The sequence below is a fragment of the Chlorocebus sabaeus genome, chromosome 3 (genome assembly GCF_047675955.1).
Source record: "Chlorocebus sabaeus isolate Y175 chromosome 3, mChlSab1.0.hap1, whole genome shotgun sequence".
NCBI classification, from domain to species: Eukaryota; Metazoa; Chordata; class Mammalia; order Primates; family Cercopithecidae; genus Chlorocebus; species Chlorocebus sabaeus.
Window position 1 is genome coordinate 21,020,654 of NC_132906.1, and position 16,704 is coordinate 21,037,357.

The following is a 16,704-nucleotide window of genomic DNA, read 5'->3' on the forward strand; positions in this document are numbered from 1 at the left end:
GTAATTGTTGGTCTTTTCACTGAATAGATGAGAAAACTGAAACTTAGAGAAGCTGCCGGCCATGCCCATAGCTATGCTATTAATAGCTAGAAAAGACCTGGAATTTAAAACCAAGCCTGTTTGAATCCAATGCTTTCCCCAGTGGCTCCTTCATATCTTACTCAGCTTGCTCAAGTTTGTTCCAACAGTAATTTAGCACAAGGCATGAAGTCATGATTTCTTTAGCCTGTTTTAATTACAAAGCCTAACTTTAATAAAGTCTGCCAAACTGCTAAAATGGGGTTGGTCAAATCCTTACAAGTTCTGAGTTTTGCTACATCAGGTCTTCAACCCAGGGTTCTCTCTCAGCTTGGTCTGCCAAGCACTAACAGCAAGCTTATGGGAGGGAGTATTCTCTGAAGACAATTTTCTACTCTTTAAAAGCTGACAGTTGACTTCCAGTTTCTGGTCCAGCATATAAGAAGCTTGAAAGTAGCCACTATCTCCTAACAATAAGCAAAAAAACCAGAACAAACTGAAAACTCAACAAATCTTCTTAGATCTTGATACATTTTAGTATTTGTCCCTGCCCAAATCTCATGTTGAAATGTGACCCCTAGCTGGGCATGATGGTTCTTGCCTTTAATCCCAGCACTTTGGGAGGCCAAGGCAGGTGGATCACCTGAGGTCAGGAGTTCGAGACCAGCCTGACCAATGTAGCAAAACTCTGTCTCCACTAAAAGTACAAAATTAACCAGGCGTGGTGACACATGCCTGTAATCCCAGCTACTCAGGAGGCTGAGACAGGAGAATCGCTTGAACCCGGGAGGCAGAGGTTGCAGTGAGCCAAGGTTGAACCATTGCACTCCAGCCTGGGTGACAGAGTGACAGTCTATCTCAAATAAAAAAAAAAAAGAAAAAGAAATATAATCCCCAATCTTGGAGGTGGGACCTGGTAGGAAGTGTTTGGATCATGGATTATGAATGCCTTGGACTATCCCCTGGGTGATAAGTGAACTCTTGCTCTAAGTTCACATGATATCTGGTCATTTAAAAGTATATGGCACCTCTCCCTAGCCTCTCTCTCTTGCTCCTGCTTTTGCCATGTGATGTGCCTACTCCCACTTCACCTTCTGCCATGAGTGTAAGTTTCCTGAGGCCTCCCTAGAAGCTGAGCAGATGCCAGCCCTGTGCTTCCTGTAGAGCCTGCAGAACTGTGAACCAGTTAAACTTCTTTCCTTTATAAGTTATCCAATGTTAGGTATTTCTTTATAGCAATGCAAGAATGGCCTAACACAGATCTGTAAAAGAAGTGAGGTTACAGGGCAAACTGCTACTGTCACAAATTGGAGAGAGAGAGAGAGAGGTGGATACAGAGAATTAAAACCTATCAGAGCAGAAGCCCATGAGCAGAAACCTCCACAAGAACCAGTGCTGGGTTCAAAAATCTTGAACTGTAATTGATAAATTTCTGGGGGCTCAGTATGGGCAAGAATGAGAATTAAAAACTCCAGGGGTCTCCAGTCACAGTGGTATCCCCACACATTTGTGAGTTTTATCTCCATGAGTTCAACCTGCTTCTCACAGTGAATATCAGAGAAAAATTCCTTCTTGCTCCAGCAGGGTGAAAGGAAAAGAAGCCATTTTGAAATATGTCAGAGATTTCTATTGTTCTTAACAAGGTCTATTCTCAGAAGAAACTATTTAACCATAGCCTAATTTGCTGGGGTTTTAGCAAAGACTAACAGATCTGGGGAAAGGGAAATACCCAACTCCAGGTCATCTAGACATCTTGTCTCACTTAAAGGAAGGAAAACTGAGAAGCGCTTGAAAACTTCACAGTCCCAGAGGTACCAGCTCACAAAAAGACTTGAGAAGTAATTGTAGAAACTTAGAATGCTTTTCCTCCACAAACATCTTATTACTACATTATGAAAGATCTATTTATAGCATTTTCTTCTACCCAGTGCATCATATCCAAGTTCAAAAATATTAGAAGGCACTCTAAAAGGCAAAAACACAGTTTGAAGTGATGGAGCAAGCATCAGAATCAGACTCAGATATGGCAGGGATGCTGAAATTATTAGACCAAGAATCTAAAACAGCTATGATTAATATGCTAAGGGCTTTAATGGATAAAGTAGACAGTATGTAAGAACAAACAGACAATGTAAACTGAGATGGAAATTCTAAGAAAGATCAAAAAGGGATAAAAAAATTTGTGACAAATAGTGTATGATTTCACTGATATATCTTAAAAAGCCAAAATCATAGAATCAAAGAGTAGAATGATATTGCTAGGACCTGGGGGGAGAAAGAAATGAGGAGTTACTAATCAACAGGCATGAAGTTTCAGTTTAGCAAGATGAATAAGCTCTAGAGATCTGTACAATATTGTACCTACAGTCAACAATAATGTATTGCACACTTAAAATTTTGTTGAGAGGGTAGATCTCATGTTAATTGTTTTTACCACAATAAAATAAAGTTAAAACAACAAGAGTAACAAAATGTAATAGAAATGAAGAATGACTTTGATGGGCTTATTAGTAGACTGGACATAACTGAAGAAAAATACCTGAGCTTGAATATATATCAATAGAAACCTCACAAACTGAAAAGTAAAGAGACAAAAGCCTGAAAAAAAAAAAAAAAAAAAAAAACAGAACAGAATATCCAAGAACTGTGGGAAAACAACCAAAGGTGTAACATACATGTAATGAGAATACCAAAAAGAGAAGAGAAGAGAGAGGAAAGGGAACAAAGGAAATATTTGAAACAAACAATAACAGAGAATTTCCCCCCAAATTAATGTCAGATATCAATGAAACTTCTAGAAGATAACATAGAAGAAAATTTAGATGGCCTTAGGTTTGACAACGACTTTTTAGATATTACACCAAAGGAATGCTTCATGAGGAAACAACAGATACGGGGGCCACTTAGGAGTGGAGGATGGGAAGAGGGAGAGGATAAGAAGAGGGAGAGGAGCCTGTTGGGTACTAGGCTTAGTACCTGGGTAACAAAATGATCTCTACAACAAACCCCCTGGACATGAGTTTACCTATAAACAAACCTGCACATGTACCCCTGAACCTAAAATAAATGTTTTTCTTAAAAAAAGAGGAGATTAGGACACACAGAGAGAGGCATCAGGGGCGCACATGCATAGTGTGACAACCATGTGAAGAGACAGCAAGAGGGCAACCAGCTGCAAGCCAGGAAGAGAGGCCTCCCTGGAAGCTCAGGGAACAGAGCTTACCTTATGGCTGTCAGAGGAAACCAACCCAACCAGCACCTTGATCTTGGACTTCCAGTCCCCAGAACTGTGAGAAGATAATTTTTTGTGGTTTAAGAAAAAAATAAAAAAGAATGCTTCATGTAAGAAAGAAATTATACATTGGTTTTCATTAAAATTAAAAATTTCTGCTTTTGCAAAAGACACTGTCAAGAAAATGAAAGACAAGCCACAGATGGGGAGAATTTGCAAAACACATATCTGATAATGGGCTACTATCCAAAATATACAAAGAACTCTTAAAAATGCAACAATAAAATCCAAACGACCTGATTTAATATGTGCCAAAGACATTAATAGACACCTTGCAACAGAATGATGTCAAAAAAAAAGAAAATGTTCTTTATCACATGTCATCAAGGAAATGCAAATTGAAACAATCGTATATCACCACATACCTGATAGAGTGGTCAAAATCCAGACCACTGACAACCCCAAATGCTGAAAAGGATATGGAACAACAGGAATTCTCATTCATTGTTGGTGGGAATGCAAAATAGTACAGCCCTTTTGGAAGACAATTTAATGGTTTCTTACAAGACTAAACATACTCTTACCATGTGATCCAGTAATCACCTTCCTTGATATTTTTCCAAAGGAATCAAAAACTTATGTCTACACAAAATCTGCACACATGTGTTTATAAGAGCTTTGTTTATGATCGCCAAAACTTGGAAGAAACCAAGATGTCCTTCAGTAGGTGAATGAATAAATAAACTGTGTTACATCCAGAAAATGGCATATTATTTAGTGCTAAAAAGAAATGAGATGCCAAGCTATGAAAAGACATGGAGGAAACCTAAATGCATATTATTAAATGAAAGAAGCCAATCTGAAAAGGCTACATGCTATATAGTTCCAACTATATGACATTCTAGAAAAGTCAGAATGATAGAGACAGTAAAAAAATCAGTGGTTGCCAGGGGTTTGGGAGTGGGAGAAATGAATAGGTGGAGCAGACAAGACTTTTAGGGCAGTGAAAATCCTCTGTATGATACTGTAATGGTGGATATGATATGTACCATTATACATTTGTCCAAACCCATAAGATGTACATCACCAAGAGTGAACCCTAATATAAACTATGATCTTTGGGTGATAATGATGTATCAATGTAGGTTCATTACTTTGTGTGTAACACTCTGTAAATAAATGTAAATGTATCACTGTGGTGTGGGATATTTTTAATGGGAGAAGCTATGAATGTGTGGGAGCAGGGGCCGTATGGAAAATCTATGTATCTTCCTCTCAGTTTTTCTGAGAATCCAAAACGGCTCTTAAAATTAGACTCTATTAAAAATGAAGAAATAATGAGGGTTGCTGCTCTGCTATTTCCTACAGAGCAGAAAACTCATGCTTGGAGGTGGGAATTCTTGGCACTGGGGCCTCCCCGTGCTTTGAACTTCTGTTATTGTGGAGTGCCTGATAATATGGGCTTGCCAATCTCCACTTTTCTCCGTGGTCACTTGCCATCATGGACCCCTCCCATCCCTGCCATAATTTCTCTCTTGCCCTATGCTTGGGAATTTCAAGAGAAGTGATTTTTAAAACCCAACGTTTGTAGTTAAGAGCATGGACTTTAGAATCAGAGAGCCTTGAGATGGAATTCCACCTTAGTCATTTGCTCTTTGTGTGACACTGGACAAACTGCTTAACCTACCTATGCCCCGTGTTTCCTCTGGAAATGCAACACATCCCTGCTTCAGTGGGTTGGCGAAAGGAATATAGTAGATTATGTGTGTAAGAAAGCTTATGTCACTCAGTGAATGAGGCAAGCTCTCAATATACGACATCTATTTTCATTCCTGTTGGATCCAGATGCTTGTACCAATTTTATGTAAATTACCACCTAACTGCATGTAGTCTTATGGTTTCCTCTTATTGCTCCATGAGCGAAATTGCACGCTCCTTAAAGCCAAAAGAATGATGCTCACATTTCAGTACTGAACATACAACAATTGCTCCATAAACATTTATCAAATCGATTTATGGAATTCCTACTGTATGTAGTGGGTGGTGCATCAAATTAAATATTAGACTACAGATGTACCTATCTTTGAGGAATTTATGGTTTAACAAAGAATTTCTCAACAGAGCTTGTAATTCTGTATTTTCTCTCTTAACCAGTTCCAAATGTACTCGTTGCTAGAAATGAGTTAGTGGCTGGAAATGTAAGCACATGGTATGTTTTCACATCTCCTCACATAAATGGACAGGCCCAATAAATCATAGAACCACGATCTGAAATGAAGTCGGGAGAAACTGTTTTCAGTACTATAAGCAATGGCCTGAAACCCCTGCTCCCTGGCTGTACGTCTGCCTCTCTTAACACCAATGAGATGGTGAAGATATTTGTGTCATCTTTTACGTCCTGGGGTTTGCTCCCTCTTCGAGCCTCACAGTTTGCTCATTGGTAAAATGGAGTAATGAGAATACTTGTGAAGATTACATTAGGCTATGTTAAGAAACGGCTAGCTTCTGACTTCTATTAGGCATTCGATAAGCAGCAGCTGGCATTTCTTGACTTCACTTCTCAGTTGAGCTTTGGTGTCCCTCACCCTGGCTGCCCTTCCCCCATATGCCAACTTATCTCCCTCTGTTTCCCTTGGCAGGAATGGCTCCTGTCTTTTTCACTGCTGCATCCCTAGCACCTCGCGGTGTGTGTACATGAATAGAGCTCTAAAGATGTTTGACAGCCAAGGATTACATTATAGATACAGGATTACTGTGTGAGTGGCAGCCTGGCTTCTTCCTATACTAATTTCCCCCGTACAATATATGGTAGTTGCTCAACCTGCCACAAAAGGGCTTCTCTAAAACACTAAGAGGTTTTCTACATTTAAAATTTCTATTGGCTGGGTGCGGTGGCTCATGCCTGTAACCCCAGCACCTTGGGAGGCCAAGATAAGAGGATTGCTTGAGCCCAGGAGTTTGGCAATATAACGAGACCCTTTCTCTAAAAAAAAGTTTAGGAATTAGATGGGCATAGTGGCACATCCTTGTAGTACCAGCTACTTGGGAAGCTGAGGTTGGAGGCTTGACTGAGCCCAGAAGGTCGAATCTTCAGTGAGTCATGATCACACCACTGTACTCCAGCCTGGGTTACAAAGGAAGACCCTGTTTCAAAATAAATTTTTTTAAATTTATATGGTGATTCCTAAAATAATTAAACATAGAATTACCGTATGACCCAGCAATTCCAATTCTGGGTATAAACTCAAAATAATGAAAAGTAAAAACGTAAACAAATGTATATACCCATAGCAGCATTATTCACAAAAGCCAAAAGCTGGAAAAAACCCCAACATCCATCAAAGGATGAATGGATAAACAAGATGTGTTATATACATACAGTGGAATGTTATTCTGCCTTAAAAAAAGAACGAGATTCTGATACATGCTGCAACATGGATGAACCTAGAAAACGTGCTAAATAAAATGAACCATGCACAAAAGGGCAAATATTGTATGATTCCACTTATGCTGTATCTAGAAAATTCATAGAGACAGAAAAGAAGATAGTTGTTCCCAGGGACTGAGGGGGGCAGGTGGAAAAGGGAGTTATCATGTAATGGGTACAGAGTTTCTGTTGGGGGTGATGAATAAGCTCTGGAGATGTGATGATGGAGATGGCTGCACAATGATGTGACTATACTTAATGCCACTGAACTGTATACTCGAAATGGTTAAAATGGTAAATTTATGTTATGTATATTTTATTGCACACACAAAGTCTTATTTAGAACGGTTCAACTCAGCAGGACAATCTGTTCTGCTCTTGCTGTTGGGGAGCAGGGGCAGGGAAGGAGCTTCCTCCCAGAAACTCCAGCCCAGGCAGCATCCCCAGTGCTGCTTGGCACTTTTAATTATGACTAGCGTCCGACTGTTCCTCACAGTCTCAACTGGGGGCTGTGTCAGTTGGCCCCTGTCACGTCCTGATTGCCCTGCAGAAACTGTCTTCCTGGGCTGTAATTGTCTTTTCAGATTACCTGGGTGCACGGATGGTAATCATTTGCTTGAATGTGATTGTGTCCTCAGCATGACACTAGCGGCTGGGCATAACAGAGCGTGAATAGAATTCTGGTGACTTGAAATTTGGTTTCCCCAATTGACTTTTTCCCCACCCCACTACCCACCCCTTCTCAGCTACATTGTGACTTTCACTCCTTTGACAATATGGGCCGATTCTCTGGGTAGAAGTGGCATCTTGGTGCTCATTTGCGTTTTCTACTGATGACATCCGTATCAGAAGAAACCTGTCTATACTGTAGATCAAAATGATTTTTTTCCATCCTTAGCTGCCAGAACAATTCTTATCACTGAAGATCAAATCTATTCCATGAGCTCATATATCATCATTACCTACAATACAAATTCTGAAATCAAAGCAGACCTGGCAATTTTATTGATGTTCAGAGCGGAACAGAGCCCAGGTCACCCTGAATCAGTTGCACTGCCTTTGCCTTGCTGACAGCAACAAACATGTCACTGACAAAATTACCAGAGAAAAGATGACTCGGTAAGTTCTATGCAGAAGGTAACTTGTCAGTGACAGGGGTGGGATATTTTTATCCTTATAACTCAGTGCTAATGAAATTGGTGGGAAGAACATCTGACTGAGAATGTGTCCCCCAGGGAGCAGAGAGAAGCAGAAAGCACTGGAGTCGGCCTCTTTTCAAAGTCATTTTTCTCAATACTGCCATGATTTAATCAGGTGGTCTTAACAAGAGCTGAGGAGTGGAGGACCAGAAGCAATAACCAGTAAGGCCAGTTTTGTCATTCTTAAGCATGGCCTGTGGACAGCTCTGTAAGGCATGGACAATCTGTCATGCCTGGATCTCGGTTTTCTCATTTGTGCAGAATCACACTATATGGTCCTTTGCTATTGGGAGGATTAAATGCTGTTTGTCAAGTGATTTGAGATCTAAGAATACAAAGAATTATAATACAGGCACATCTCACTCTCATTTTACAGTTGTTAGCAAGGATTGAGGTATGGAAAGAAAGATGCCCAGCCATGAGAGGTTACCATCTGCCCTTTACTGGCATTTGGGGAAGGAAAGGAAATTAGAAAAGAAAAAGATGTCAGTATATTAGAAGAAGATGAAGGGAAGGAGATAGGGTAAGACATTGTGCCGGTGGTCCCCAAGACCACCCTCAGGTTTGATGACTTACTAGAAAGACTCACAGGGCCCAGAAAAGCAGTTACACTCATGGTTATGGTTTATTACAGCAAAAGGATATGGATGAAACAGCAAAGGAGAGAGGTACATAGGTCAGATTTTAGGAGAGATGAGGTACAGAGATTCCAGTTGTCCTCTTCTGGTGGAGTTGCATAGACAGTGTTTAATTCTCTCAGCAACAACGGATGACAACATGTACAAAGTATTGCCAAACAGGGAAGCTCACCCCAGCCTTGGTGTCCAGTGAGTTTTACTGGGAACCCGTCATGTAGACAGGTAGTGCCCATAGGACTGGCCTTAGCTACTCAGTCTTCAGCTTCCCTAAAAGGCCAAACTAATACAGCATGGTCCACAACCTCAGGTGTACAAAAGCGGGCCTCTACAATAAGGAACAGTGTCAGCATAAACTATCTGGTGCGGCCCTAGGCCCTGGGTACACAAAGACAAACTTATTAGGCAGGATATTCCAAAGGCTCAGAGAATATCTTGCAGCAGCTGGTCAAGAGCCAGTCCTTCCTTTGAAACATGCTGGGTGTGGGGTCTGCTACACAGATGTGTAAAGAAGTGAAGTCCAAATTCCTTCCAACTGCTCTCACGGAGGACAGGACTGTGACTGACTAACAGGTTCACCTTGCCAGCTGCCTAGACATAGCCAATTTATCAAGACAGGGAACTGCAATAGAGAAAGAGTAATCCGTGCGGGGATCACTGTGTGAGAGACCAGAGTTTTATTATTATTCAAATCAGTATCCTGAGTGTTTGGGGATCTGAGGTTTTAAGAATAATTTGGTGGGTAGTGGGGGCCAGTGAGCAAGGAGTGCCGATTGGTCAGGTTGGAGATGAAATATTAGTGAGTCAAAGCTGTCTTCTTGTGCCTGGTCAGTTCCTAGGTGGGGGCCACAAAATCAGATGAGCCAACTGATCTGGGTAGTACCAGCTGATCCATCAAGTGCAGGGTCTGCAAAATATCTCAAGCACTGGCCTTAGGTTTTACATAGTGATGTTATCCCCAGGAGCAATTTTAGGAGGATCAGAATATTGTGGCCGCCAGCTGCATGACTCCCAAATCACAATTTCTAATCTTTTGGCTAATCTGTTAGTTCTACAAAGGCAGTCTAGTCCCCAGGCAAGAAGATTTGTTTTGGGAAAGGGCTGTTTTCATCTTTGTTTTAAACTTTAAACTAAATTCCTCCCAAAGTTAGTTCAGCCTATGCCCAGGAACGAACAAGGACAACTTGGAGGTTAGACGCAACATGGAGTTGGTTAGGTCAGATCTCTTTCACTGTCTCAGGTATAATTTTGCAATGGCGTGGTTTCCGAACAATGTTAAATGTGCTGAAATCCTACATGCTGTGGAGCAACAGTTAAAGCAATATTGCAAACTCATAATTCATCCATGACTATTCCTCTTTCTCAAACATCTTTTAATATTCTTCATTTTTCAGACTTGATTCACCAAATTTCTTGTAGAACTCAAGGCCAGGAAAACGATTACTCTTCATGTTCCCTTTTCACCGGCTGCCTTTAAAAGCCAATGAGAGCATCTTTCCCTCTTCCTTGGCTGCCAGGGTGTTCAGAGTGAAGTTTTGTGCTTATTGTCTGCAGCCTGTTTTCTGGCACAATTGCTCTCTTCTCTTCCCCTCCTCAGTGTGACAGAGTAAAAAGGCATAGTTTTGGACCCAAAGACATCGATTCAGATCCTGACTCTTCAACACACTGACTGTGTGGCCTTAGACCAATCACTTAACCCATTTAACCATGTGTCCTTGGTAAAATGACTTTTCAAGGTTGTTGAAAAGATTAGAGATAAGAACATAAAGGACCTGGAGCTTGGTAGGGGCTAAATAAAGGATAGTTATCTTTTTTGTTTTGCTTTCTTTTTTTTTTTTTTTTCTAAAAAATGCTCTCCCAAAGTGCTGGGATTGCTCTTTTAGTTATTTTTAAATGTACAGTAAATTACTGTGGACTGTAATCACTCTGTTGTGTTATCAAATACTAGCTCGTGTTCATCCTATCTAACTATATGTTTGTATCCATTAACCATCCCCACTCCCTTCCACTGTCAGCTACCCTTCCCAGTAACCATCATTCTACTGTCTATCTCCAAAAGTTTAATTGCTTTAATTTTTAGCTGCCACAGTGAGAACATGTGAAGTTTGCCTTTCCGTACCTGGCTTATTTCGCTTAACATAATGACCTCCAGTTCCATCTATATTGTTGCAACTGACAGGATTTCATTTATTTTCTTTTTTTTTTGGCTGAACAGTATTCTGTTGTATATATGTACCACATTTTCTTTATCCACTCATCTGTTGATGGACACTTAGGTTGCTTCCAAATCTTGACTATTGTGAATAGTGCTGCAATAAACATGGAAGTGCACATATGTCTTCAGCATACTGACTTCCTTTATTTTGGGTATATGCCTGACAGTGGGACTGCTGGATCACATGGTAGTTCTATTTTTATTTTTTTGAGGAACCTCCATGCTGTCATCCATGGTGGCTATACTAATTTACATTTTCACCAACAACGTATAAGGGTTCCCTTTTCTCCACATCCTAAAGCGTAGTTATTCTTATTACCACATCTTTTTCTTTTCCTGCATTAATTATTTATTTTTAATCTTTGAGATATTCTTGTTATGGTTGTTAATGCATTAGTAAACCTCCTTAAATCTCCTTGATGCGGACAGGATTACACACATATAAATGACTTTTAAGAGGTCCTTTGTATGGTGGATGTGAGAAGAGGCCTCACAGGTTTCTGATTGCAGGAAGCAAATCGACCGATGGCCCCAACTGCTGTGCTTTGAAATCCACTGCTGCATTTGTGCTGAGGCCACCTTCCCGTTGGGCTGCTCCCTGACTAATACCACAGGCATACTAAGGAGGACCTCTTCCCAGGAAATGCAGTGTCCCTCTCATAAACAATTTTGCCCCATCAGGCTTCCCATACTTTTCTTAGAACTGCCCTGTGGTCCAAGATGCATGCCCTCAACCCTCCTGTAACTGTAATAGGTCCACTGCCTGACGTGTGGCAAGTTAGTACACCGAGACACCAGGTTGCAGCAGAGAAAGAAGTTTAATTGTAGGGCTGCCGAACGAGGAGATAAGAGGGAACCTCAATCTGTCTCCCCAAGGAGTAGTGGGCTAGGATTTTTAAGAGAGTGGAGATTGTTGATTGATGGAAGAGTGCAGGGTGAAGTCATGGGGGAGGGAGATGAAGAAACTGTATTCTCATGCTGATTTGGTTCCTCTGTGGAGGTCTTCAAACTGCTTGCCATCAGCGGTTCAGCTGTTTTGCTGGAATTCAGGACCTGAAAAACACCTAAAGCAATAGCCTCATTATTCTAAGGTCAGAAATTTTATCTCTAGGAACAACGGGGTTGCAAATGGTCAGTATCTAGTGTTATGGTGACTTTTAGTGAGAAGGAAGTGGGCCAGAGTGCAGCCTGATTGCTGCTTAGTTATAACTATATGTCTGTCCAGAATTCTGGTTAACCCTGTGAGGATGGCTTCACTCCTTCCTTCGAGCCTTTCTCTCTCGCTTGAGACAGACCTGCATTGTTATCTGATGGTTCTCTCAGTCTCTCATGAATCCTTCCACATTTTCTGTAATACATTTTGTTCCATGTTTAAATCTCATCTCAGCATCTGCTTTTTGGAAGTTCCAGAGTTGTCCACAGACTGTTGGCCTAGAATGTGGTGATTGACAGGGTGGGAAACTTCTCTCTTTATGGAGAATGAACTGTGCCCATTTGGGACCCAGTGTAGTAGTGGTAGTGCCTTCATCGACCTGTGATCTCAGCACTCGCTCTGCAACAGATCTACATGTGTAGTAACTGGAGACATTCTTGTCACTCTTCCTTGGGGTGCCTGGTTGCATTCAAGAAGGAAGGAGTCGTCCACACCTTGCAACTTCCATCTTGGACGCAAGATCTTCCTGGACCAAAAGAAGAATCACAAAGACCCTTTTTGTGTCTAGTCCTCAGGGGACTGAGCTATTTAAAAATTCTGATATGAATGTTTATAGGATGCATTTTCCTTCCTTAAGCAAAACACCTCCCACCATGGAGCATTCCTCCTTGACTGACTAAATTACATTTTAACGCAGATTCTCAGCTGTTTACCTGTCCTACCTTAATCAATAAGGCACCGAGAGCAAATAGCTTGACATCTATTAGCTGAATCAGTGTGAAAACATTGCGGAGCTTATTACTGCACCTCCAAGTCTGTTCAGATAACTGAAACGAATTGAAGCTCCTTTAAGAGCTCACGAATTTGGGACAGTTTTGATGCTATTCAGTCTCAGCCAAGACAGTGATTCTTCTGAATATATCTATATTACTAGAACATTACTTGCCATGTACGGCACTGTTAACCTGTTGTAGATACAAGCCCCAATCATAACCATGGCTCAGGCAAGCTCTGAACCCAAAGGACCTGCCTGAAGGGAGAGGGGAGCAAGTTAAGTGTGTGAAGGGTGTTCTAGGCAACCAGAAGCAGACAGTTGGCCACATGTATACAACAGGTCAGGAGCTCAGCCTGAATGGGTGAAGCTCTGGGGCAAGGCAATTGTAGCTGGTAATTGGTAGAAATCCAAGCACAGCAAATGACCAAACCTGAGAAGGCCCATCCGTCAGTGGTGTGGCTCCATTTCCTGAGATGGAAGGATCTTGGTCAGCAAAGTGCAGCAAAGACTCAGGCGGGGGCAGAAAAAGCGGGAAGCCAGTTAGTAGCAGGAGACTGGGTAAAAAATAAGGCAGAATCCTACATGCTGGAAATGTATTCTGAGGTCAGATTGTTGTCCCACTCTGAGGACAGAGTGGAAGCAGTGTCAAAGCTGACAGTACTCCAAGGAAAAGCTTCTTACCTTCCTGACAAGACAGAGGGTGGGTGTCTGATTGTAGAGTGTAGGAGAAGGCCAAATTTCCTATAAGTCTGTGGGGTGAGGCTGGGGACAGAGAAGGGAAGAAAAGGATCAGGGAAGGAAGGGGTTAAATTAAGAAAGCTCAGGAGATTGGGACACAAGCAAAACATTACAGCTGTAAACTAAAAATAAAATCCTAAGCCTCCTAACCAACTGAATGGATTCCATCTTGGGCAAGAGAACCTCAGAGAAACCTGAAAAACTGAATTCTTGGCCCTGATGGGAAGGGAGATTGGACATGCCCTGTTATCCTCTCTCTTTTGGAGTTTAGGCATAATTGACCAGCATTAATGTTAAAATAGAGATCATAAGACTGACAGAATGGACTCTTTTTTTTTTTTGAGACAGAATCTCACTCTGTCACCCAGGCTGGAGTGCAGTGGCGTGATCTCGGCTCATTGCAACCTCCGCCTCCTGGGTTCAAGTGATTCTTCTGCCTCAGCCTCCCGAGTAGCTGGGATTACAGGCATGCACCACCACATTCAACTAATTTTTGTATTTTTAGTAGAGATGGGATTTCGCCATGTTGTCCAGGCTGGTCTCAAACTCCTGACCAGAGGTAATCCACCTGCCTCAGTCTCTCAAAGTGCTAGGATTATAGGCATGAGCCACCGCACCCAACCCAGAATGGACTCTTGTTGCAATAAGATACCAAATTGTAAACAAGACCTAAGGCCATGCCAGGCAAGGATTAAAGTCATGCCCTACAAACCATAAAATCTTGTTGAATGTTTTTTTTTTTAAATTAACCTGGTATAATGTGGCTTATTTTTCAACATGACTCTGGTATAGCATCATATGACAGAGAGCAGACCCCCTCATCTTAACTTAAGTGTTCCTTTCTACTGACTTCAAGTCTTTAGACAAGGCTTAACTCTTTCAACAAACTGTCAACTAAAAAAATCCCTAAAACCCACCTTGATTTGTAAGACCTGTCTTCAAAATGTCCTGCCTTTTTGGACTGAACCAAGTATTCCTTCCATGTATTGATTTTTTATTTTATCTCCAATTTCTGTCTCACTGAAACATATAAAACCAAACTGTAACCTAACCACCTTGGACGTACTTTCTCAGGACTTCTTGAGACTGTTTGCCCTGGGCTTAGAATAAACTTCTTTAAAATATATTACAGAACTTGATTTTTTCGTTAACACAGCAAAAAATAAAATTAAAAAAATCAAAATCTAGAAAAAGAAAACTACATTATCTCTAAACTCCCACCAACACATTATTGTCAAAGACATCCAAGATATGAATTTCCTTCCTCTCAGTTCTCCAGCCCTCTGAGCAGGTTCAGAGATGGTTTCTGCATAAGGAACAAGAAGGCTATGTGGTTTCTTGTGGTAGACCAGCACCCCTCGGCAGCTCTAGGAGCCTCTGTAATTCAGCCCTCCTCTTAATGTTACTGTCACCCCAGATGCCAGTGCAGAGACTGGAGCTTCCATGGTACTGCAGCCAATTTTGTTAAAAGGAGCACTGATTTTAGGAGATTTACAAACAGAGGCATCACTATCCATATATCTATAATATATCAAATTGGCCTCTTTTCTTTCCCTAGTGCCTCCAAACTTATCAGTTCATTCTTCTTCCCCCTTAATAGGGAAGTCAGAGGCATTTTCCCTTTGCCATTAGTGGCTTCTGAAACTATGAGCACCATGAAGCTGTGAGGTCTCCTGGTTCCACCCCTGGTCTCACCACTCATCCACCCTGCTGTATCCATAAAGGATGATCCTGGTGTTCAGCCTCTGCTCCTACAGTGACACCCCATTGTCATATCTTTGCTAACTTTTCCTCTTTTCTGGAAACTTCAATTTTAGCTGCTCATTTGCTTAATTACCTCTATTGCTGATACTCACAAAAAGACTGAACATGTAACAGATGGTGCCTTGGGATGGATGGATGTTATGGATGCAGAACTGTCAACACACCTATCTCAATTCCATTTTAACTTTCACATTATGTCCCCCCGTGGACTGTTGGCAATGAACTAAGCTGATGTGTGCTGCCGGCACCCAGATTCACATCGAGCTCAGTAATTCTTTTTTCCTCCTGTGCTTCCTCCCACTCTCTCTCCACAGTATGTTTGGCTTCCCAGTGCTTTTGTAATGATCTCTGTAGCATCTTTAAAAACTATTCCACCTCATTTAAAATGTAGTATAAATGATGAGGTTTTGACAAATTAAATAACAATAAGAAAACATTTTCAATATTCCGTATTTTTCCATTAAGCTCCAAAAAAAATAGCCATTAAAAGAGCACCATTCTCAACCCACAGTTAACGACGTGTTAGTCCTGGTTTCATTAAACACCTCATTATTCAAAGATTTATAATTCAGTCCAAGAAATCTCCTCTGAAGTTGAAAATAAATCTGATCTCAGTTTAGAAACTTACTTTTACAGAATTTGAATTAAGATTGAGTATCCAATGAGGGCACTGGTTAATACATAAATGTCTCAGGATATTGAAATGATGGACCAAAATCAACAGAATGCAACTTAGCATGGATTATTATTGAATGCTGTGTGAAAGCTGGAAAGCTATAAAATAGAAAGAGCAGATATTAGGCATTTGGGAGTGAGGAGGCCTGACTTTGATCCCGGCTCTGCTTCTAAACAGCTATTTGACTAAGCTATTTACTGGTGCTCTCTGGGCCAAAGTTACCCCATCCATCTAAAGAAGACCTTTAAGACAGCTTCAGGCTCTTAAAGTGTCAATTGGTTATCAAGTACAGATTTAATTCTCCAGTAAAAAAGACTAGGGCTCTTTGGAGAAGTGGCTAATTCCAGGCTGGCATAGCGTAGGTAAGTCTGGAGAATAATCTTGCTCTGCTAGAAAGTAAGGAAGTGCAAACAAACAAACAAAACAAACAAGCAAAAACAAAAAACAACAACAAAAAAAAGAAAAATGAAAAACAGGAAAAACAGGGCACGAAAAAGGATGCAAGAGCCAGCTGAAAGTGTTCTCACAGGTCAAATTGGGACAATTTGAGCACCAACATAATTAAATATAATAATAAATTATGAGAAAGAGAGCAATTGATAAAGCAAGTGGAGCAGAATGTTAGCAACAGTGAATCTGGGTAAAGGATGTATGAATGTCCTTTGTTTTTTTTTTTTTGAGACAGAGTCTTGCTCTGTTGCCCAGGCTGGAGTGCAGTGGCCGGATCTCAGCTCACTGCCAGCTCCGCCTCCCGGGTTCACACCATTCTCCTGCCTCAGCCTCCCGAGTAGCTGGGACTACAGGTGCCCGCCACCACACCCGGCTCATTTTTTTGTATTTTTAGTAGAGATGGGGTTTCACCGTGTTAGCCA

At 41.2% G+C, this 16,704-nt stretch overlaps 1 protein-coding gene across 19 annotated transcripts in view; it reads right to left on the reverse strand.

Moving 5' to 3' along the window:
• Positions 1-11,525: 11,525 nt before the first annotated feature.
• Positions 11,526-16,704, reverse strand: part of EPSTI1 (epithelial stromal interaction 1) — a 315,408-nt gene continuing 310,229 nt past the window's right edge. For 4 of the 19 annotated variants that reach the window (XM_073013785.1, XM_073013794.1, XM_073013801.1 and 1 more), the window contains 2 exons: positions 13,336-13,416; positions 11,684-12,405 (listed from right to left, as the gene is read on the reverse strand). In XM_073013785.1, coding sequence (XP_072869886.1) covers positions 12,267-12,405; positions 13,336-13,416 — 220 coding nt within the window. In that variant the 3' untranslated portion in view covers positions 11,684-12,266. Of the gene's footprint in view, positions 12,406-13,335; positions 13,417-16,704 lie in introns of those variants that run through there. The other 15 variants (XR_012092045.1, XR_012092048.1, XR_012092046.1 and 12 more) reach the window with 11 other exon arrangements.